General features: G+C 39.7%; 1 protein-coding gene across 6 annotated transcripts; it reads left to right on the forward strand.

Annotated features, from left to right (window-relative positions):
• The first annotated feature begins 794 nt into the window (after positions 1 to 794).
• CEP152 (centrosomal protein 152) lies at positions 795 to 22,271 on the forward strand. 6 transcript variants are annotated; one of them, XM_074549309.1, is made up of 27 exons: positions 795 to 920; positions 2,002 to 2,119; positions 2,777 to 2,877; positions 3,089 to 3,155; positions 3,372 to 3,716; positions 4,183 to 4,351; positions 5,004 to 5,144; positions 5,947 to 6,086; positions 6,365 to 6,565; positions 7,975 to 8,122; positions 8,777 to 8,868; positions 9,704 to 9,867; positions 10,458 to 10,662; positions 11,426 to 11,518; positions 11,638 to 11,768; positions 11,943 to 12,071; positions 12,209 to 12,344; positions 13,068 to 13,247; positions 13,753 to 14,019; positions 14,459 to 14,572; positions 14,832 to 15,482; positions 16,852 to 17,026; positions 19,143 to 19,224; positions 19,311 to 19,417; positions 20,165 to 20,321; positions 20,597 to 20,700; positions 20,825 to 22,270. In XM_074549309.1, exons 2-27 carry the CDS (start codon positions 2,033 to 2,035, stop codon positions 21,703 to 21,705), a joined length of 5,067 nt encoding a protein of 1,688 aa, XP_074405410.1. In that variant the 5' UTR covers positions 795 to 920; positions 2,002 to 2,032; the 3' UTR covers positions 21,706 to 22,270. The 6 variants fall into 6 exon arrangements, with proteins under 6 accessions (XP_074405410.1, XP_074405412.1, XP_074405413.1 ...); XM_074549310.1 differs by lacking the exon at positions 795 to 920 and adding an exon at positions 941 to 1,086 and having other exon boundaries at positions 20,825 to 22,271; XM_074549311.1 differs by lacking the exon at positions 13,753 to 14,019 and having other exon boundaries at positions 20,825 to 22,269.
• The last annotated feature ends 339 nt before the right edge of the window (positions 22,272 to 22,610 follow it).

The raw sequence follows: 22,610 nt of genomic DNA on the forward strand, positions 1-22,610 counted from the left end.
CATTTAAACCCTTTTTGTTCTTGTTTGAGTCATTTAATGCCTCTAAAAATGATGAGAATTGGTTAATATCTCTTTGAATGGTTACTAGATTCCTCTGGGAAAAATGGCTGATTTCGCCTATAATGTCACGTTTACTAGACAGCCTGTTCGTTCCTTTTCAAACTTCTATAAATTTCACTGAAACACACGAAGTGTTTGCTCCCATTAATAAAAATCCTCCAACAAATGACCCAAACGTCTCTGCCCGGGGTCCTTTCCCGCTGTCCGGGCTGAGGGCGAGGCACCAGGTGGGGCTGTTACAAACGGAACCAACCCTCGGTCAGAATTGCTTCCTGCGACTCTGCGCAATAAATCTGCTCCTTCTGAGGAGGTTTTAACTTTTTAAAGAGAACGAGCTCTGGAAGCAGAGCGGGTTCCCGAGCAGCCAAGCGAAGGCTGCCTGGGGCAGGGGCTCGGGCAGCAGCGGTGACCCAGCGTCCCCTCAGCGCCATCGTCACACCGCCGTGAGGCGCAGCTCGCGGGCTGGTGACGTCACCCCGCGGCCGCGCGTTGCCAGGCGACCGCCACGTCCCGCTGCGAGATGGCGCCGCTGCCCGCCCGCGAAACTCCGCCCCTCCGCAAAACTCACACTATCATTGGTCGCCTGGTTGCCCAATCAGCTCGCCAGGCGCGTTCCCGCGACCATGCGCGCCTGCTTTCAAACAATTAGCGGGGGCGGGCCTGCTCTCCTGCGCGACAGGCGGGCTCTGGTCGCGGTTGGTCTCTGGGGCTGTCAATCATCGCGGTTCCGTGCTGTTCTGGCCGCGGGTTGGTGCCCGGGGCTGTCAATCAGCGCGGCGGGCGCGGGCCGGGTATGATGAGGAAGTGCGGCGGGCCCGCCCCGGTGGTGGCTGTGAGGGCGGGTGGCCGCGGCGGCTCAGGTGGGTTCCGCTGTTCGGGCCGCGTTTTGCTGCCGTCCGCGGCCCTGGGTCCCGCGGGAGGTGCGCTGGATAACGGCAGGATCGCCCCGCGCCGCCGTCTGAGCGGACTGAGGTGGCGGCGGCCGAGCTCACCCCGCGCCCCTGGAGCTGCCCCCGGCCCGTCCAGGTGCGGCTCTCCGGGGCTGGCCGCGGCTCTGGCGGCTGTGCCGGCTGTGCACTCTCGGCCGGCTGCCTTCGCTCCCGGGGCTGGGGAGTGCCCTAAGGAAGGGAAGGGGCCGCTGGTTCCGCTGGTGCGGTGTGGGGGCAGCGGGAGCCTCAGAGCCGCCTGTGAGAGGGGGCACAGTGACAGGGGCTGCGCTGTGAGGCCTCCTGCAGCTCTGCTGGAGAGATTCCATGGACGGCTGTGGGCAAAAAGGTCCTTTAACCGTGATGAAGTGACTTTTAACTTGGAGATAATGCTCCTGTAGTGTTACATTATACCAAGTAAAGACTTCAGTGTGTGCTGCACCTGTGTGCCCAAACAAGTGTCCCTTGAACAGGGAGTAACTTATCTTGTAACCAGACCTGGGCCGGCACTTACACACAGTGGCTTTCTGTGAGCACACTGCTCAGTGTTCACAGGCCCTTGGGGTCAAGACTCTCTTCTTAAACAGTGAAATCTGCAGCTCATGTGATGCTTTTCAGATTTCTGTGATGCTTTTCCTATTTTTCCTTTTGGAGCTGTTATACAAATGAACAAGGAACAGCATACTTTCAGTTTTTAATACTAACTATAGTTGTTTTCTAGAAGACTATGAAGCAAAAGTCAAAAGTGGACCTTACTATCATCATGTATCACATCTTAGGTATACTGTGCAGTACTTGCAGAAAATAATGTCTGGTTGTAAGTGAACTTAAGAAATTACGCCCGTCTTATTTTAAAAGCTAAATTCTTGGAAGTGAGTAGGCTTGGATGTATGAGGAACAAATAGTGTGCAATGACTCTTTCAAGAATTATATTTTCATGCTGAATAATTCTGGTGATGCTTTTTGATTCCTCATGTATTTTACTGACATGTGATGTTTTCCTGTCCTGTGGTAGGTTTTGCTGGATACACAAAAATTAGAAAACAATGTCCCTTGACTTTGATAGTGCAGCTCTACAAACCCAACATGAAGATGAAGACTATGACCAGGAAGATTATGCAAGAGAACAAGAGGTGAAAAAGAATTAAGTAATTTAATCTGAAGGCTTATGAATTTAGCTTCTTCCTATCTTTTAAGTGTGTAAAAAGAAAGAAAAAGGTTTATGTAGTCTGGTAAGAGCTAAAGAGGGTGCAGACTGTTCCACTCTTGAAAAGCATAAGGAGTGAAGTTTGGGTGTGTTTTAGTTGTGGTGTTTTTCTCTGTTTGTGTCCAGTTGTGCAGAGCACTAATCATTGCAGTGATGACTTCTTGAATGTAGTGGTAGTGACTGGCAAGTTCTTACCTGGATTTCCATCCAGACTTCTCAGAGCGTGTTCTGAATGTCCAATACCTCTCTATCCTGGAGATCAGAGAGGAGAAATCCTGGCATCATCCATTTGCAGATGATTCTTTGAAATTAGTCTGTCCTGGAACATGTCTACTAGATGGCATTTGCCTTACCTCTTTCTGGTGCAGCTCTTTTCTTAACAAGAGTTTGGCAGAAAAATGCTTTGGTTGGTACTCTAGTAAGCATTCTGTGGTGAAAGTCTCTCTGAATTCCAGTGTTGTGAATTCCTCCTTGGAGGAAGAAAACCAGGATTTTGTGCAAGTGGCCTGCTTTGCCAGTGTTTTTGGGCTGAAATTGTATTAATTTTCCTGAAAAGTGTATAATGAATGTTGTTCTATTTCAGTTGCAGCAATTGTTGACAGACCTTCCCCATGATATGCTGGAGGACAGTGGAGACCAACTCTCCAGTTACTCAGACTGTAGCATCCAGGACACTGAGGATCAGTAAGGCATTTGGCACCATCTTTTTATTATTTATGTTGTGCTTTCAAGAATAGAGCAAAGTCTGAGTTGATGAGGTGTGTAAAAGTAATCCCAATAAAAGGGGAGTTGCAGTGCAATTTGCAATAAATTAGATGTGTCTTAATTTAAGAGAAGAAGTTTGTTTTTTCCCTGAAGTTATTAGTACATGGTTAAGCTGCTTGTGTCTGTCTAGGTCACATGAGCCTGGGAAGCTTGATGGAAGGTGGAAGGATCATCCACTGATCAGTGATCCTCCAAATGTAAGTTTGTATGAGCAGGGATGTAATTGCTGCTTGTTCATTATAACATGCTGAATGTTGTTTAAATTAATTAGAGAATTACATGTAGGTGAAGTGTTTTGGTGTTCATTTGAAATATTTCTAACTTGAGGGCTGGTAACCTCAGGAAGAAGAGGGTAGGGTGGGGTGAAATCTGAGTTTTGAGAGAGCAATTCTAAACCTCATATCCATTCATAGGGCTATGAACAAGGACAAAATCTGTACCCTGAACAATTCTTGTGTGACCAGCAAACTGATCATGGTGAAAAACATGGGAAGAATTGGAATGGCCTACATAATGATGAAGAGAAGAAACATTTATATGATGTTAAAGAAGATTACTGTGGCCAGGATGGCCAAGATAATCCAGATCATGTGTATCTTGGTAGAGATGGGTTTAACTCTCCAAGCTGCTACCAAGACAACAATGTCTATCATCTTCCTGAAAACTTCAGGCCTTATACAAATGGCCATAAACCAGAATTTGACAATCAGCAAAATAAAATACTAAATTTTTCAGATGATCCAAAGGAACATCTTAAGGTATTTTAGAAGCTGACACATTTTTCTATCTCTTTGAAAATTTTCACAGGATTTTAGCTATGGTGGTAATATTTCTATATGCCTTCATTCTCTTACAATCAGTTCAAACAGTGATGGGAGGCTTCTGTAGCCTATTTAAAAAATGAGACATTATTAACTAAATTTTTGTATGTTCATGTTATAATTTTTGTTCTTTCTCCTGTTGTCTTGGTAGAATTCCATTAGGTAGAATGAATGTGATTCACTTAAGTGTGTGCTTACTCTATTTAAGTTAACATTTCACTGCTTTTCTAAGCTGGAAGCTTTCATGAAGAATGAAATGGTGTGCTGGATTGAAGCCTCACAATGAAGAGCTACTAGAACTCTTCTTAATGTCAACCTGTAAAATGAAAAATATTTTTTCATTGAGCAAGAGTACTGTTGTAGCTTTAATGTATTTCCTCTTATGTATATATTGTCACAACAGCAATTTGTTGCATCTGATGTTGTCAATGGCCAGTCACCAGAATCTTACAAAGTGACTTATAAACCATACCAAAATGGCATTCATCAAAATATTCCAGGAATGCAAGAAGGAAACAGAAGAAATGAATTGTTTGAAGGTTTGCAACATGAATTCTTGGGCAGTGATGAAAGTAAGTGTTTGGTGCTTAGACTGGTAATAAACTTGTGTAAAAAGTTCACTAGAAACAAGTGAACATGTTGATTTCAGTAGTTTTTCAGTAAGAGGACAACTAAAAGTGTGTTGAAGTATAGAATCTTTTATATCTAGAAATGATCTCTTTTTGTTCAGGGTATATGAGTTTCAGGCATTGAAAATGCAGTTTTGATTGGTGAAACTGAAAAATTATTTCTGGTGGCTTGATGTCAAACCTTGTTGACACTTTGCCTCCTTCCATAATATTGGAAAATAACGACTCAGTGTACTTTGGGAAGTGCACTCTGAGTGATGTCACGTTGGGCTTTTCTGTTAGGTGCCCTTCAAATGGCTGAACTGCTTTGTCAGATGTTGTAAACTTGAACTGGCCACAAGTCTGTGAGTTCACAGCATGGAAACTTTTATCTGGGCCTGCTGTAAGGTTGTAATTGTGGTTTGCACAATCTTTCAGCCATTGCTGCCAGAGCAATTTGTGTGATGTAAATTAAATGTGGATTAAAAAAAAAAAAAAGATTCTGTGCACCAGCAATGAACTTAGCACTATAAAAAATATTTTGAAGTAGGAATTACAACGATGACTTTCTTGGTATCTCTGCTGACTTGTCTGCATGCTGTTTGAAATTTGGCAGATTCTTCAGAAAACATGCAGATTCTTCAACTTCAAGTTCTAAATAAAGCAAGGGAAAGACAACTGGAAGAACTTAATGAAAAGCTAGAAAAGAGTGCACAGCAGATTAGATATTTGAATCATCAGCTTTCAATGGTCAAAGGTAAAATGTTTTGTGGTACTTCTTAGATTTTATTGATATCTAGCAACTTTTAAATTCTGAGATTGATTTAGAAAGCGTCTTTGAAGGTATTTATCATACTTGTAAACTTGATTTGAGACTATTTGTGAGACTGTATTTGTGGGGACCCTTGTGGCAGGAAGGAATGATGGATCTGACTCCATGTTCTCAGAAGGCTAATTTATTATTTTAAGGTACTATATTATATTAAAGGACACTATACTAAACCATACTAAAGAATACAGAAAGGATACTTGCACAATGCTAAAAAGATAATAATGAAAACTTGTGACTCTTTCCAGAGTCCTGACACAGCTTTGCCCTGATTGGCCAATGAGTGAAAACAACTCACACCAGAATCCAATGAAACCATCACCTGTAAACAATTTCCAAACACATTCCAGAGGGGGAAAACACAGGAGAGGCAAATGAGATAATAATTGTTTCCCTTTTCTCTGAGGCTTCTCAGTGTCCCAGGAGAAAAATCCTGGGCAAAGGGATTTTTCAGAGAATGTGAATGCCACAATGTGAGGTTCTCCTGCTGCCAGGATGGGGCTTGTACCTTCAGGACCCTCCTGGATGCAGTGCATTGGAGTGCTCCCTGCTGCCAGGGGGACACAGTGGGTGCTGGATGGAGACTGAGTGGTTTTGTTCAGTCTTCTGTTGTTGTTCACAGCACAGGGCAGAGTGAATGGTTCTGTAGAGCAGGTACTGAGCAGTTGTGTTGCATGAAGCTCTTGGGTGGCTGGCCATGGTTCTCACACAGTTATGTCTGTTTTTTCAGATGAAAAGGATGGTTTGGCTCTTAGTCTTCATGAGTCTCAGAAACTCTATCAGAATGGAAAGGAGCGGGAAATGCATCTTGAAGGCCAAATCAAGGCCCTTGAAACTCAAATTCAGACTCTTACTACCAATGAGGAGCAGGTACTGTAAATATTTTTAGACTGTTGATTGTGGGAGACCTCTGCAGTTCAATGTGTGGTGCATTAAACAGAATTGCTACTCTCTTTGAATGCTGGTCATGGTCATTGCAAAAGCTAAATACATGATGGATGGACAGGATTCAGTGTGTGTGAAAACACAGGCATCATCTGAGGACTTGTGGCAACTTCTGCACAGAACAAAAATGAACTGATGTACAGAATATTGGAGCAACAGTGAAATGTATGTAACTAGGAACTTCTGTCATACTGTTCCTACAGATACTGAAGCAATCCAAAGTGGCAGAGGTGGCCATGGAAAGCATGCAAAAGCAGCTGTTAGAGCTCCAGAGATCAGATGCCCTCCAGCGAGCCAGAGAACAACATGAGGCCATTGTTTCTGCACTCAAGCAGAAGTATGAACAGCAAGTATTGTCATTAGAGCAGAAGCTTGACACTACACAATCTGCACTCAGAGAGCAGGTGAGAAATTATTTTAGGATGCTGAGTACTGTACTGGAGACACTGACAGCTCCCCATGTTTCCTAAACTGTGTTTTTTGACCTACAATTCTAATAACTCCTTATGGAAGCTGCTAAGAAAATGGAAAGTCTCAACATTATGAGGCCTATGTGGTATGTTTTCATTAACATCTGCAGGCAGTCATAAATTCAAATTGTGAGTTTGTACATAGCAGATGCAGAGGAGGCAGGAATTCATTGTCTTAGTTGCTCTCCTGAGCTTTCCTTCTGTGCACAACTTTTTTTGAAGGAGTTCTGCAAATAACTCTGGGAAAGAAAAGGACTAATTAAGGAATAATGTTTTCTTGCAAGAAAAAAACAAGAAAAACTTTTTATTGAACAGTCTGCTAAGATTTGGTCTCAAAATGCTGAAGGATGACTAACCATTCAACAGTGACTTTATTTTAGAAGTAAGGATTTAAAAACAGAGAAGGGGTAAAAGGCTGTCTTTAAGATGGAGTTTGATATAGATTGTGTTACATGGTTGTAGAGTTTACTGAAATTATTCTGCTTGATATGTCATAAGAATCCATTCCACTATCAGAAATATTCAAGCAATGTATTCCAGGCAGTTCTTAATATATTTTCCTCTTATTTCACATAAAGAAAATAAATTTAAGTTTCTCTAATTCTTGTCTCAACATATAGAAATAGAGGGGATGTATATTTGGAAAGGTGACTGGTACTTGCTTCTAAACAAAATGCACTGGTGAATTTTTGTCTGTTAGTACCTCAGCAAAGCTTATACAACTTTGTCTCTGGTGTAAAATATAGAGTAGCATTTTTGGGGTATTCAAAGAGGGAGATCTGTTTTTTGAGAGAAGATAGAAAAGTCAAAAGGTGTAGATACAAAGCACTGTGTCTCCCAGGTCTGTGTAGGTAACTAAGTAATGTTATAGAAATGTCTACTTTGTATATCCTGTGAAAAAGAAATTACAATTCCTCTTACACAGAGTATTGGCATTTGCTAGCTTGGCTTGTGCTCAGTTAAAATAAACTGGCTTGATATCATGTGAAGGCTTGATTTTTTTTTTTTTCTGCAATAGACTAAGTGTATGTGATTAATTACAGGAGATAATCTGATTTGCTGAAAAGTAACTGCTCTAGGAAATATGAAATGATTCTCATCCATGTATGTTTATATATGAGTACAATTACTGCCTCCCAGTGAAAACTGAACTTTGATGCTGTAGGAGGTCACTAGTCAGCCAAGGATAGTGTTTGATCTGTGATTGATTTAACTGTCCTCTACCCCTTTAGGTATCTCATTTATTTTTCTCCTTTATCCTGTATATATTGAATTTTTCTCTATCTGAAACAGTTCTAGATGGTTAAATGTTTGTGAAAAGAGTAAAAATATTCTCTTCCTAGAAAGAGCTTTGCAAAAATCGAGGAGAGCACGTTAAGCAGCTTGAAAAATTGTTGGAAGAAACCAAATGTGAAAAAACTGAAATAATAAATCGACTGACAAGAAGCCTAGAAGAAAGCCAAAAGCAATGTGCAAATTTACTGCAAACAGGTCAGCCCTTTACTCATACTATTACCTTTCCTTGGAGAAATATCTTCACTTTTTCTAAATATGAAATTGATGTTTCTGTGGAAGTGGAATCAACATCAATTCAACCTAATTGTGTTCTTGACTGTTTCCTATGTAGTGGATTAGTCAGATTGAAAGTTCATTCTAGACTGATGTAAAAACCAAATAGGAATAAAAGTAAACAGCGTCTCCAAACCTCAAACAACAGTGATTCAAGTGTTTTCATATGTATTTTGTGCTGCAGATGTTTAACCTTGTTTCATACTAAACAACAGAGTTTGGATGCAAGTTACTTAATTTTGTATTAAGATGCTTGACTTGAATTGCCATTCTGAATTCAGGTCCTAGTGAGAAGAATTGTTTTGGGAGCTGGAGGCTGATTTTTGGAAACCTGTATCATAGAAATAGATCATGAAATGTTTTGCAGTTTGTGTGTTTGACTTTTGCCCACCTTCACACATTGCAGTCTTTTCATAGTAATGTGTTTAGTAACTGTTAGTGAGCCCAAGGAAATAGAAACAGTCATGTCTATTGCCAGAATCAACATTGCTATTTTTAACAGACATCTTCAGATTGCATGGACTTTCTTGCCTATTTCTGACTTGTTCTTTTTCTCTCTTTTCTTTCCTACAATAGGCTCAATGCAGGAGACAAATCAGTTACGGTTTCAATTGCAACAAGCTCAGTCTGCACAGATGATAAGCAACAACATGAACAAGGCTTTGCAGGTTAATTTTGAGTATTTTATGTTTGAATGAAATGTTTTCATTTGATGGTGGGGGGAGAGGCATTATTACTAAGATGTTGGTGGTTGAAACATTTTAAATTTTTGGAGGAAACAAGTACATCATCTTTGACTACTTCCTCTCCCAGTGTTGCATGTTGGACTTCCTTCCTTCCTTCCACCAATTAAAACACAATTGGGCAATTGTATTGGCACAAATCTGATATCATACTTCTGTCCAGCCTGCTTTTGGACAAAAAAATTGAATGTAAATTCTGTGTGCTTGAAGTCTTGTAATTTAATGAGGAGATATCATGTTGTGAAATTTATCTTTTGTCAGCAAAAGGGAATGCTACAAAGTCCTCTGTAAAGCATCAGTGGAAGTCTGTGTTTCCAATTCATATGTTTGATTTAAATCTGTTGTCTTGGAAACTGTGAATCCTACTAAGTACTAGAGTAATAGCTGTTTCCCAGGTATGTACTTCTCTGTTGTCATCCATTTTGCTGTGCAAGGACAGCAGGAATGCAGAAGAGCAAAAGAAATAATACTTCATAGATGGACTGTAACAAGAACAAGAGGGAATATTTCTTGTATATTTTAACAAATTTTTAGTTTTAATATATGCTTTGCCAGAGGTATCAGAAATGAAAAACGAAAGTATAAATAAGTTAATGCTAGACCATTCAACTAAATGCAGCTAAATAGAATTATATTTAGAAGGAAGAGCTCCATGTGTTTATTTTCTTTGGTAGAGTTATCATGGGCCTGATATGTTGGCTTGGAGTCTCTCTGGTCAGTGTGATTTTTTTTTTTTTTTTTTTCTGTCTCTTCCTTTCAGGAAGAATTAATGGAACTGAAAGAAGAAATAGCTTTGTATGAATCTGCTGCCAAGCTTGGAGTATTTTTGAATGATGCAGGTGGAGACCGACCTACGAGCCTGGGTGATTCCTATGTAGAGCTGGGAATTAAAAAAATCACAGGGAAGAAGCCAAAATTCTGCAGGTATTGAGTGATTCTTGTTGAAAGAAAAACTTTAAATCCTTAAGAAATCATGCAAGTTATGTGTAAAAAGAGGGTTCTGCTGGATCAACACATAGGTTTTTGATAGATAATTGAAATACTGCTTGTATTGCCAGGTAATCTGAGAAACAGAAAGTGTACTAATACCATAAATTGGTTGCCCAATTAGTAATTTTGGTTAATAAGTCTTCAGATTTTATAGGGACTGTATTGCTGTTCCTTTAATTGTTGAAGTATATTCATGGGTACTTTTCTTGCTCAAAGACTCCACACAGTTGCTTAAAGCTAAAGCTGTCTTTTACATCAATATCAGTGGAGTTGCTTCAAAACTCTTCACATCATGTGAGAAAGAATCTTTTGAGGAAACAGCTGAATTAACAAGTTCTCTGTAAATTAATTGCAACTTGATGGAAAAGCTTTGATATTCATGTCCTCTTATGCTTTTTGCTATTAGATCTTAGACATTCTTGTATTTCTGGTAGCATTAGTTACTCTTCTCTTTGCTGCCACTGCCTTTCAGCTAAATGATTTTTGTCTCTTAAATACTGAACTGGTTATGTCTTTCCTGATAGTGCAATACAGAACAGAGACATGGATAAGGAACTCTCTAAAGATGAAATTATTGTAGAATTAAAAGCTGAGCTGGAACGTTTATTGAACAGTAATAAAATGAAGAGAAACCAGATTACTCAACTACAAAATAGTCTTAAGGATTGCCAGAAGACAGTAGAGGAATACAAGCAGTTGAAAGCAGAAAAAGCATCAAGAGATTCAGAGGTTTGTTGTTTTACACTTCTTTAAAAGTCAAGCATTCCTGGTTTTTGGGGAACAAAACCAAAGCTGCTTATGAGAAGAGAGCAAAAATTTATGCATAGCTGAGTATTCATAGCAATTCTGGTTTTGTATCTTTGGTTGAAAAGAAAACAACTGAAGCAGAACCTGGGCAGCCTGTGCATTATTAAGTGAGTCCTTAAATGATGCCTTACATGCTTGAGAGTGCCTGATGTCTGCCATGCTTATGTTACAAGTAAATTTCATTGGAAAAAGATGGTTTTCTTTAGCCAAAAGGACCTTGTAATTTCTGTAAGAGGGCTGACAGTACCATTAGATGATGCAATCAGAACATTTAACAGATTGCCTTCAGAGGGCCATCATGGGTCATTTCATCAAAACGGAATCTCCTTGATATTGCATCTCTCTTCACCCCATTATTGCCTTCCCTCTGTGGGTTGATCAGAGTTGCAGTATCTGTACATGGAGACCTGGCTGTGGGGTAGGAATCCAATGTCTGTGGGAAGTGTGCTCTCTGTTGGATGACTGTTGTCATTCAGCTTGCAAACACTACACTGAGCGTGTGCTTCTGCAAAGCTTCACAATACTGAGTTTTAAGAATTCATCTAGAACAGCAGTGATTTTGTGATCTTGCAGTGCAATAATTCCCTGTATTTTTTAAGTACAATTTTTATTTGACAACTGACCTTTTTAAGTGCTAAATCATTTATGTCTTGAAAGATATCATCTTAATTTTATTTATTTTTAGACTGTCACAAATTTGAAGGATGCTTCTGATAATCTAAAGGAAGAAGTTCTGCGACTCAAAGAGGCTAATGAAGCTTTGCTGCAGCAAGTTGAGGTAAGACAGATGCTGCTTACCACTACAGAAAAAATCACAAAAAACCCTCACCCATGCTAAAAATCTGTTATTAGAAAAGGTTCTTACTACCCCACATTACTTGACCCTTGTTTGTCTAGGCCCATACTTCAACTATTGAAGAACTGAAGGAAAATGAAGAAAAACTGAAAAGCTTAAATCAAGACCTCTGTTGTCAGATGAGAAAGATGGTTCAGGAGTTTGATCATGACAAGCAAGAGGCCATTGACAGGTAAGTCTGTTAACTTAGTTTAGTTTAATTTGTGCATTTTCATCCTGCACATATAATCTTGTTCCAGCTATCAGTTAGAAGAGGAAGTCAATGTTAGAAAGATATTTTCTTACAGAAAACTTGAACCTAGGTAGTTGAAATCAGGTAGTTATTTTTCTTGTCTTGGAATTGTAGGTGTGAAAGAACTTATCAGCAACATCATGAGGACACCAAAGCACATTTTGAGAAGGAGCTGATGGAGAGGTTTGCTGTGGAAAAGCAGCTGCTGCTTCAAACTTCTGAAGAGACAATCTCGAAGTTAAAGTAAGACTTAGCATTATTTCCATTTTTACTGAAACTTTCATGTTTCCTGTCTGACTTTCCCTGCTAGTTACACTTATTTTAAAGCTGGCTTGCTGTCCTCTGAGGCCAATTGACAATAAGTAATCTGTCCTTTGAAGGGATAGCATAGAGGAGCTGAACAAAGAGATTACTGCAGTGAAGGAATGTTACATTGGAGTTTGTCAGGAGAAGGAAACCTTGGAAAGTACTTTAAGACAGAAATTTCAACAAGAGCAGCAGCTGAAGGAAGAGAAGGTACAAAGGAATTGCCTATAAACCATATAATTTCACTCATTAATATTGAATCTTGAAAACAGTGTGTATTTAATTTTGTTAATGTTTGCAGAACCTACTTGGAAGAGATGCAGCTGAATCAGAAAGCTCATACGTATAACTTGGTGATTTTTTAAATTAAGCTGATGTTGTGTTCTGGGTTTGAAATACAGTACAAGTAAATTCTTTCCAATAGCTGTTTGTTTTCATGTAGTGAACTGCCATAATTCTGACTTCTGAGGATGCTTAGTCAGCAGTATGAGCTTTTACGTTCATAAGACATTTTCAAAAAACCCTGAATGATGATACAAGTTTACTTCTCCCTATATAAAACTGATCTAAAAAATTCTGTGGTTTTTTTAAGTAGTAATGAATTTAGACTGATTGGATTAAAAACTTTGCTTGTCTGAAGATATCAGTGTGCAATGACTGAAGTAGATCAACTCTCTGGGTAAGCAAGTACAGCAAAGAGGTGCTCAAAGTATGAGGGAAATATGAAAACTTGCTTTATGGCAATAGCCTATAATAATCTTCGATATAATATCTTAAAACACCTTTTTTTGAGAGTTAAATCTCTTATCTAGGTGTCTTCTGTAAGATCAGTGCACAGCCTCTAGAGAGTTAATCACTTGTCTCATGCATTCTCATAGTTTTGTACCAGAGCAGTTGTGCCTTGGAGAATTCTTAATTTATTTTTTGGTCTAGCTCAAGAAACAGCTACTAGAAGAAAAAGAACTCTCCCTTAAACTTCTAAGGACTGAGCTTGAAGAGGAACACATCAGGTCCATGACAGCAGCAAAGAAGCAGTGGCTGGAAGAGAAAAACCAGCAGGTTCAAGAGGAAGTTGCCTTAGCCAAAGTTCACTGGGAAAAGGAAGAAAAGGAGGTATGAGACTTAGATCAGGGAATTGAAATTTTTTTGTTGTTGTTTTGCTGTTTATTTTCAGAAACAGAACTTTAGATTTATGTGGCGCTATTCTGCCATTGGAAGTGGCTGTTAAGGATTTGTCATTTTAAAAGCCTCTGAAAGAGTCATTAGGCATTATACATGTTCCATATTTTTAAAGAAACCCAAAACCTAGATCTTGCAAAGTAACAAACAGAACACCCTGAGTGTCACAGCTGGTAATATGCTGGAGTTTTCCCCCCTGGTGCTTGAGTGAAGGGTTATGCTTTCTGTTGTTTCACTCAGGTATCCTATGGAAATCCTTTGTGTATCCCACCCCATAGGAGAAAGCTCTGATGAGTCACCAAACTCTCTGTGCATGGTTTTGTTTTTCTCCTGTTAGGGAGTATCATTGATGTGAACAGGGTTTCATTTGCTGAACACCAGTGAAATCTGTTTATTGAGACACTGGGGAGATTTTTCTTAAAAATATTTTTTACCTTAGAATAAAGAACAAGTTTTTGCCAAATTAGAAAGAGAATGGCAAAGTAGGCTGGAAGAAGTGAGAAGAACTGTAGTTGAATGTAGTGACTGCAGCTGCCAGACTGACCAAGCTGTGGATGAAGCTTCAACTAAAGAGTTAGAAGGGACTGTTGAAGACCAGAGGCTGCAGATCCAGAAGGCTCTGAAAGAAAATACAGCCTCTGAAGAGGCCTTAAAAGAATTTCAATTAGAACTGGAAAATAAATACTGTAAAAATCTTGCCAGCCAGGTAACAAATAATTGTTCTATCTACCTGGAGTCTGTGAAACTGCTGTGTCCACTTTAGACAACTTAAAAAAATAAGAAAGTGGACTCCTTCACTATCTTCCTCTTAAGTTTAGTATTGATATTTGCTATATTAGAAATAGAGTTGTTAAAGTTCTGAAAAAACTGTAGCATGTGGTTTGTTTTTCACGCTGTTTTGAACAGAACTGAGCAGCATTTAGATTTTATACTATTTTGTTAAAAATAAATTTAGTATTTTTAATTTTGGCATAATTTTTGCATCAAGAAATGCATGAAGTGCTGCTGGTCTGATTCTTTTAATTTCTATAAACATAGGCAATCCAAACTGAAATATGTTCTTGCACTGTTACATGAAAGTAATAATAAAAATGTATTCAGTGTACCTACCTATGCACTGAAGCAGGTTTTTTATCTGTTTAAAGGTAGATGCAGCTTTAGCCCAAGCTCATGCCAAGTGGCTGCAAGAGTACAAACTAAATCTAAAGACAGAACAAGAAAAATGGGAAAAGGAACACCAAAAGACTACAGCAGAGCAGGTAGCCCAAATTACTGCTATATGTGTGTTGATAAACAGTTAAGTCTTCCAAATCCCATATATTACTGAGGAGTGGGTGTAGACACAGACACAGGGAGTCACTAAGGAAAGATGTTTCCTTATAAAAGGAAAAGCCTATATAGGTTTGTTTTTTATGAAATAAATTGAAAAGATCTGAAATAGATTTTAATGACTCAGAGTTACATTTTGTCTATCTATGAATGTATGTATTTCTAATGACTGTGTTGTTTATTTGCCAGTTAGCCATGGTTCTCTCAGCTGCTGAGGAGAAATGGAAGAAAGAATATGAAAGTACAGAGACATCTGGACTAAGAGTTAAAGAACTTGAAGAAAAGATAATTTCTCTGAGGAGGGAACTGGAGCTAAAGAAAGAGGAAATCCCTGCAGCTGTCAAAGCAGAACTAGCAAAAGCCCGTGTGCAGTGGAACAAAGAAAAGCAAGAAGAACTTCTGCAGATACAAGAGCAAAATGAGCGAGACTACCAATCATTCCTAGATGATCACAGAAACAGAATTAAGGAGGTCCTTGCAACAGCAAAGGAGGACCTTGCAAAGCAGAAGAATGATCTCTCCATTCAGAAAGAGGCAGAAATCAAGATGTTACTAGAGCAAAAGCAGCGGGAATGGGAGGCTCAGGAAGCCAAGAGGCTGCAGGATGAGATGAATCAGTATGAGGAGAAGACTCTGCTTGAGCTGGAGTATTTGTTGAGTGAAATTCATGAAGAACTGGTCAAGTGCACACAGAGTAAACATTCTTGGAAGGACAAGGGTTTTGATTCTCATGTTCAATTAGCCAGTCAAGGCAAAGACAAGCTGAAGGCTTGTTTACAAAAGGCCTATAGAACCACAGTGTGCACAATTCTGGAAAAGAAAGAGCAAGAATGGAAAGAGGTAATATTTCTGTTAGTTATAACTGCATGTCAGAAAAGGGATTTGAGAAGTCACTCAGGCTTGTTTTCTCCCATGAAATATCCGTGTGATTGTGGAAAATAGAAAAGTCAACATTTGTGTTCATTAATAAATGTATTCTAAAACTAAAAGGAGACTAAATCTACTATTAACAAGTGAAAAGGAAAAGGATGTAGCTTTGACATCTTCAGTCTCTAAAGAAGAGAAGGTCAGGTTAGGAATGTCATTTATGCAAAGACTTGTAAGTTAAGGAGATCAATCCACCTGCTTGAGTATGGGAGCCTGTTAAAGGCTCCTTGTAATCTCTTTGATGGGCTATAATGACAGAACCCCCCTCAGATTTTTGCATAGCTGCAAAATCCAGTTTGCACTGGTGATTGGACAGTGATTCTCGATCATGTTAAGCTTTTTTTCCTCCTCTTTATACAAATAAAGATGAAAACCTTGCAGAACTAAAAATCCTTTTTGCAAGTTGCCTGCAGTAGGTCAGTTTGTCAGTTCTGTTTTGGGAATAAGAGTCTTGCCTATTTTATTGTGCCTCTAGGAAATCTTTTTCAGTGTGCCTGCCCAAATAAGGAAAGATGTCTTACCCTCTTCTGGAGGAGTTTGGGGCTAAGTCATATTGTGTCCCAAAGCCCTTGTTTCTGTTGTTTTAGCAGATTCCTCTTCTTGCAGTGCTTATGCTTGTAATAAGTTTTTTGTTGTGGGCAGCATCCCACCGGAAATGCCATTGCTCCCCAGCAGTTAATAGCTGGGGAATTATCTGAGAATAAGACAGAAAATGACTTGTTTTTCAAGACAAGATGGGATGTTACCATTTCTTTAATGTTAATATATTTCTGTTCAGCAAGTGGGCCTGAAAGGTTTTCATGGCACAAGTTATATCCACAATGATAAAGAGAGAAATTTTTTCCTGTGCCTTATGTGCCTTCTGCAGTGGCAATGAAATGTCTCTTGGTAAACTGTTTAATATGCCCTTGAATCTCAAAACATTGGTTGGCTTGAACCACCTTATCTAATGAAGTCTTTAATTTCCTAGTAATGTCTTTTCTCTTCAAAAAGCAAGTTATCTTCAGCTGTTCAAAGACAGGATATAGTTCTGCAGTGTTAAGGGCTACTGAATTTCCAAATAATACTCAAGATATTCAGGCACTGCTGTTGCAATGATTTATGCTAAATACAATTTCTATACCATAGAATTGATGTTTTCTTCACGATTTGACTTGTAATCTGTGGTTCTACTGCAGGTTTAAAGTACCTGTGTTAAAATTACGTGGTGACCAGGGCTGGTTGTAGTGTGGAGCGCTTCTTTTGCTGTGTTGTGTTTTCAGCAAGTGTTTTTCAATTGCAGAAATATGAAGAGCTAGTGAGTAATGCAAATAAAGAATCATACCCTCACCCACAACATGATGCAGGAAACACTGGGGATGTGGCAAGGCCCCCTGTGTGCAGTGTTGGACACCAGGCAGAAGCACAAAGGAGACTGAGAAGACAGACACCCTTGCAGGAAGCTGGAACAGGCAAAGGTATTGGGTTTGATCTTAATCGGGCAGATTGCATATCATCAGATTGATCTTGTTAGTAGCAGTCTTTAATATTCAATGTCCTATTGATGACCCCAATGCCAAGTTAGTTAATTAGTAAATATTTGGGTGATGGAGGAAGATAAAGCTCTTCTGACTGTAAGGTTGTTTAACACTGCATAACCTAAGTTAAAGTCACAAACTGCAACTAATGGTACTGGTCTCCAGTTTAATGATTTAATGCTGGCTTTGAAGTTTCATTTTATGAAATGCTAGTAGCTTTCTGCTTTTTAAAGCCATTCTTCAGGAGGAAAGAAATAGCTGTCCCATCTGCTGGAGGTGTGTGTGTTCTTTGGGGGTTGTTAGCAGCACAGCCTTTGGAGTATGTAACAGTTCACATGCAAGGCAGTGCTACCATGATATGCAGGATATGGTCTAAACTATGTCTTGTAAATGGGTAATACTAGATTGGAGCTTCAGAGATTGAATTGTACTGCTTGCTCTTGGCAGTACACAAGACAGGGAATTCTGCATTCATGTAAAAGATACTGTTGTGTCAAGAACTTGACCTGGCATGATGGTCTTCTCTGGTTCTTTTGGTCAAGAATGTAGTTGAAAAAAGTGCGAATCCCTGGGTGGTGTTTCTCTCTGGTGTTTTTTTGTTTTTCCCCTTCTTCCCTTTCCCCCCACTCCCTGAGCCTAGTATGTACTTTGGCATTGTAGCTCTTCCCAGGGCTGTCACGTGTACCATGGAGCCAGTGTGGATGGGAAAAGCTTCATGGGAGGGACAGATGTCCCTGGGGCTTTCTGTTTAGTTTGAGGTCTTACGCAACTGAAAAACATAAAGCAGCAAAACCCAAGAGAGGCTTTGGCTCTGTGCCTGTAGTGTGGCTTGAGTTCCTTCAGCACCAGCATCAGAGTGGTCTATTAACAGAACAATAGCAGCACTGCAGTGCTGCTGCCTCTAGAGCGCCCTGGCCTGGCTGTGGGGAGCAGCCAGCGCTGGCTGGAAGGAGCCCAGTCTTTGTGTATCCCTTAACCAGGCTCAGACGTGTGTGAGGCTTTCCAGCTGCCACAGTTTCCTTCAGCTGACTTCAAAAGACCCTGCTTGGCTGTTATTAAAAAAAAAAAAAATTCTAAAAGAATTTAACCTGCAAGTTTTTTTGTTGACTGAAGAACTCAGATCATCGCTGATGGAAGTACATTGAGGCTGTGAGGGCTCTGAGTTGATAGATGCTGCTGTACCTTCTGGAATGGTACCAGCCTCTTGTGATTAGTTTAATTGGGCTACAATATTACACACATTCCAGTGAGAAGAGGACTAAGTAGAACACTGAAAATAGGTTGGGCTTGATTTTTTTTTTTTTTTTGGTCCCGTGTTGATGTGTAACTTTTAGTAGTTACTGTTGCAAGTCAGAAATGAACAAAAAGGAACCTTGGGTCTCAGGAAGATTTGTGCTGCAAACGCTGCTGCCCAGAGCTTGAAAAAAAGAGGCAGTGTGGTGTGCCAGGACTTGAAAAGAGAGCTGGAGATGGCCCCCAAACATCTTCAGCTTGCTGAGAAGGAATATGAAGCTAAGTCAGGGCAAATCCAAGGTTAGGGTTGATAGTCACCTAAAGACAACCTTGATTCTCTCATCTGTAGGATCTTCTAATTTTCAGTGGATACTGGGGTTTTGGTTATTGACTTCAAAACAAACAAAGAAACCCTCACCACAGTAAACTGACAAAACCTACCAAGTTTTATCTTGTATCTTTATATCTCAAAGGCACAGTTGCTAATAAATTAATAATTCTTTTTTAATGTTTGTCAAAATCACCCTTGTTATTTTTTTATCCTGTCATTTCTCTCCAAGTATACTTGATATTTCAGTGTAGTGTTAGTAATGGCATATGAAGGCTTTAAACTTATTTAATTACTGTATGAGATGATTTTTATATTCAGACTTCATTGAAGTGTGTCTGCTTGTTACTGCAACAGCTGTACTGCAACTAATGATGCTTTGTGACATTGGGGTCATGTATCAGAGGCAGCAGTTATTACATAAGTATCTCTTGAACTTGGATTTAGAGAAATACAGTGAAATATGGTTCAGCTGTTTGGTTTTTTTTTTAATAGAAAATGAGATGGTCTCAGGAGGTCTAATTGCACAAAACTGTGTGGTGAAGACCAAATTGAAAGACCAGGGATCACTACCAAGGTATTTAAAAAATAAAGAAGATGATTTCTTATTTTGGGAAGATACAAGTTGCTTCTTTTGTGCAATATGATGTGTATGCCTTTCAGGTCACTGTCCAGTGAAGGCATCTCAAAACCTTGTGCATCCTCTGACTCTGTGAAAGGTCTGGAAGAAATGCGTGCTCACTACATCAAAGCTTTGAGCAAGATTAAGTGTAAGTACTAAAGCCTTAGTTAAAGATTTAGTGGAGGAAAATAAATTACTTTGTTGCATCTCCCTTCAGCCAGCTTGGACAGGAATCTGACAACCAAATCACATGAGAAGTAAATTTTTCCATCTTACTAGAGTGACTGTGAGGAATGGAATTGTCACCCTAAATTCAACATGTAATTGGGATGGGCAAAGCCTTGTTTTACCATCCTTGCTTTGTTGTACTGTAATATGTCTTTTAAAGTGGTAAAGTGTGTTTTGAGTACTGATCTTGTTTCTCCAGGAAAGAAAAATCTATCTAGATTGCAGCTTCTCCTGAGAGAAAATCTGCTTTTCTCTTGTGCTGTATCCTGCCTTCTGGCCTAGTCAGCAACTTTCTCTCTGAGGAGAAAGGATTAAGTGTAGCACCAGCTCTTACCTGAGTGCAGCAGGTCCCAAAATTTCTTCATGGCCATTGAAAAGTTTCTAGACCCATGTTTTTACCAGCCAACATTCCTCCCAAATCCCTGTGACTGCTTCAGATACAGAATCAGATCACTGAATTCCTTTCTGATGCTTCATATTGACCTGCTGGGGTTTGCCCTGGCATTCATCCAGTAGGCAACAACTGGCACGAGGATTTGGTGGAATGTTGGCAGGTAAATCCATGTCCTTGCTGACTTGTTCCAGGTCTGCTAGACAATCCGAGTTTGTGGTGTTGGCTTCTTCCCCCCTCTGGGGGAAAACTGGTACTAATGAAGTGTGTTTGTAGGTGATATGCTTTGTTATATCCGTGAAAGTAAGGAACGAGCTGCTGAAATGATTAAAGTGGAGGTTTTAAGAGAGCGCCAGGAGACAGCACGGAAAATGCGCAAATATTACTTGACATGCCTTCAGCAGCTGCTCACTGATGATGGCAAACATGAAGGGTGAGTTCAAGGATGTTTGGAAATGGCTGTTGGCTGTGCAAGAGGTGTGTAGATCTCAGGCTGGTGTTTGTCCACCTTGGAGCAAACAGTGCCTGGCCTGAAGTCTTGCCAGGGTGTGCGTGTTGGCGCCAGGTCACTGCTGAGCTGCCTGGCACACTGTCCTGTCAGTATTCTCTGGCTCTCAGTAACATGGCCTTGAAGTAAAACATAGAGTTGAATTACCCTTAAACTTGGTTTTGGTTTTTTTCCCCCACATGTTCTGCAATTCTTGACAGAGCTGAAAAGAAAATAATGGATGCTGCCAGTAAACTTGCTACGATGGCTAAAGGGCTGGAAACGCCTCTGCGGCCCATTCCCCAGCGCAAATCTGCCCGCCCAGGTGAGCTGGAGTCTGTGCTCCTGCTCTTCTTGAGCATACTGATTTAGTGCATGTAGTAATGAAATGCTTTTCTTCCAATATTAACATTATCTTTAATTATCTATCTCTTTCTCTCCTCTCCTAGCTCTGCGTTTAAATTCTGATCCTGGAGGTGAGTGCTCCAAGAGAGATTGTGTGCTTCAGACAAGGTCACACCATGTGGAAAGCAAATCATGTAGTGAAGGCAGTACTGAAAAAGGCACTGATAAAGTTGTCCAGCAGCGTGTTCCACGTGACTTGAGACAGCAGTTTGATGCAACACAGACCAAAACTCAACATGTGCTTTGTGAAACAGTGACTTCAGATATTCAGAACAGGAATAATTCTCAAAATCTGGATGGTGCATCTAGAGGTGTTCTACCAGGATGTTACCCAAATGAAGATGGAAGAAGAGAAAAATATGGCCCCCTTGCAAATATAGACAAAAGACCATTGTGTGCTGTGAGTAATGGTGATGCTGCTCCCTTTGCTGGTCAGGGAGCACTACAAAATATGGAAATACGCAGGGCTACAAATGGCCACAGCAGCTCTGGGCCAGCTCATCATGTGCTTAAGAGCAAGAAGGGAAGAACAGGCTTGAAAGAGGATAAATATATCCAATCATGTGGAAAATGGAAAACTAAGTCTAAGAGAAGTCAGGAATTTGATTTTAAAGACCCTCCAGAAAGAGATGAAGGAAGCAGTAGTGAATGGAGTTCTGGGAATGGAAGCATGTATCTGGATTGTGGTGAAATGCCTCTCTTGTATCCTCAACAAAAAGCCAATACTAATATTCAAGCACAGACTGTGTACTGTGAAGAGTTTCCTCACCTCAGGTCATTTTCTCCTGCAGATGAAAATGTTACTTCTCAGAGAGACATTTCTAGTGGCAGTGGCAAGACTCTGAGTACAAAAAGCAGCACAAAAGTTTACAGTAGAGGCCAGCAGATAACAAACCCGGAGCATACTTCATTCCTCAACTCTTGACAAATCAAATTAAGTTCTCCCACTTCTCAATGCAACATCAGATTCAAATGTAGGAAAATGCTGCAACATATGCTTGGAGAAAAATGGTGTGGGATCCCCACTCTTAGCAAGATAGTGTTTTTTAAATAGCCCACTCTCTCTCTAACTTGAACCTATACCAGCAGTCCTCGTTTGAAGGAAGAAATTAACTTGATGTTTAAATAAAGTGTGATGATTGAGGAAAATCTTTCCTGTTGTGTCTATTTCGTGGTCAATGTTACCTGAACAAATTTTATCAAGTTACTTGAAATATTGCTGCAGACATTTTTTTACTCTTGTAATAACACTTTGATAAATGTTTATAGTGCACTAGATACAAATTTATTAAATAGAATCTATTTTTATATTCAATTTAGCATGCAGTGTTTATCTAAAACCAAACTACTGTAACTTGTGGTCAGTTTTAAAATGGTTATCAAAATTCCTTCAGAGCGTAATGAGAGATGTTTGAAGTTAGTATTTTAATTGACTTTTCCATTTTGAAGGACTTCCTATAACCCTCTGTTTGTGTTCCCACAACAAAAGCAAATATGGTTGCATTTTTTCATTAAATTATCATAACAAATCATGTTTCAATTATTCTTCCTTTTGATACAGCAAAAAAAAATATGATACTGGGCATAAGAAAGGTATCTTAAATTAGAATGACCATATTCCTGTAGGTGTTTCTTAATTACTGTGTTATCAGGGTGAACTCAAGATGTGGTACTTTGTCCTCCTGATGCTTAGAAATCTCCTATTTTAAAGGCCTGCTCACATTTTAAAGAGAATTGCAAAATGTATCTTTTTTCCTAGACTTCCCTTTCTTTGGGATGGCATTTCATTTCCAGTGATCCTGTGATGAGCAGAGGATTTTGCTGCTGGTT

The sequence above is a fragment of the Zonotrichia albicollis genome, chromosome 11 (assembly GCF_047830755.1).
Source record: "Zonotrichia albicollis isolate bZonAlb1 chromosome 11, bZonAlb1.hap1, whole genome shotgun sequence".
Classification (NCBI taxonomy): domain Eukaryota; kingdom Metazoa; phylum Chordata; class Aves; order Passeriformes; family Passerellidae; genus Zonotrichia; species Zonotrichia albicollis.

Bases quoted from the DNA above. Each gene is read 5' to 3' on its own strand.
- CEP152 (XM_074549309.1), top strand. From the start codon at position 2,033: ATGTCCCTTGACTTTGATAGTGCAGCTCTACAAACCCAACATGAAGAT. The intron at 8,123-8,776 runs GTCAGCCCTTTA...TTCCTACAATAG, and splicing joins TGCAAATTTACTGCAAACAG to GCTCAATGCAGGAGACAAAT. The intron at 17,027-19,142 runs GTATTGGGTTTG...TTTTTTTAATAG, and splicing joins GGAAGCTGGAACAGGCAAAG to AAAATGAGATGGTCTCAGGA.